Raw genomic sequence first — 641 nt, forward strand, 5'->3', positions numbered from 1 at the left:
ACTTGCATCAAAATGCTCTCCACATACGAAACAAACTTCCCAGTCATAACCTACGCTTTGCCTTCGCTCAGATCAGCCTCCACACAACCTCCACCTAACCCCAAACCCTTCACAATGCACAGGCCTTGAGCTGGGAGAACGTAGGATGCGCCGAGAAGCCGTCTCCTAGCATCAGGGAGGCTGGGTCCTGCGGGCTAGGAGGCACCACCACCGTCATCGGCTGGGACCTCAAAAGGGGAGTGTTCGTGCCAGAAATTGAACTCTGCTTCAACAAGGAAATCGAGACGACACTCTACTCGCACCATGTTGTTCCTGGCAGGTAAGACTATGTGGACTATGTTGCGGCTGTGGTTTAGCCGGTGGTCATGTGATTGGTGGTTAGCATAAGGAGGAGGATGGCGTTGGAGATAGTTATGTTAGCGATAAGGTTAGGAACCGTGAAGAGAATGTAGTGATAACAATGAGCAGTATGCAATTACTGTGATACGACTGCTTATAACATAAAGAAACAAATAGGATAATGATAACAACAAACAACAGATATAAACCATGGTGTGGCAACGACCGTAAAAAAAAAAAAACAATCTCACAACAACAACAAACCAAACACAATAGACCGTCCACCCCCTCAAAAAAATAAT

The 641-nt window shown here is 46.5% G+C and overlaps 1 protein-coding gene across 1 annotated transcript in view; it reads left to right on the forward strand.

Annotated features, from left to right (window-relative positions):
- The window catches only part of LOC119590519, a 10,041-nt gene that overhangs the window by 8,106 nt on the left and 1,294 nt on the right, over window positions 1–641 (forward strand). The window contains exon 3 of the mRNA XM_037939168.1: window positions 109–319. Coding sequence (XP_037795096.1) covers window positions 109–319 — 211 coding nt within the window. The remainder of the gene's footprint in view (window positions 1–108; window positions 320–641) is intronic.

This window comes from Penaeus monodon, chromosome 27, assembly GCF_015228065.2.
Source record: "Penaeus monodon isolate SGIC_2016 chromosome 27, NSTDA_Pmon_1, whole genome shotgun sequence".
In the NCBI taxonomy this organism is placed as follows: Eukaryota; Metazoa; Arthropoda; class Malacostraca; order Decapoda; family Penaeidae; genus Penaeus; species Penaeus monodon.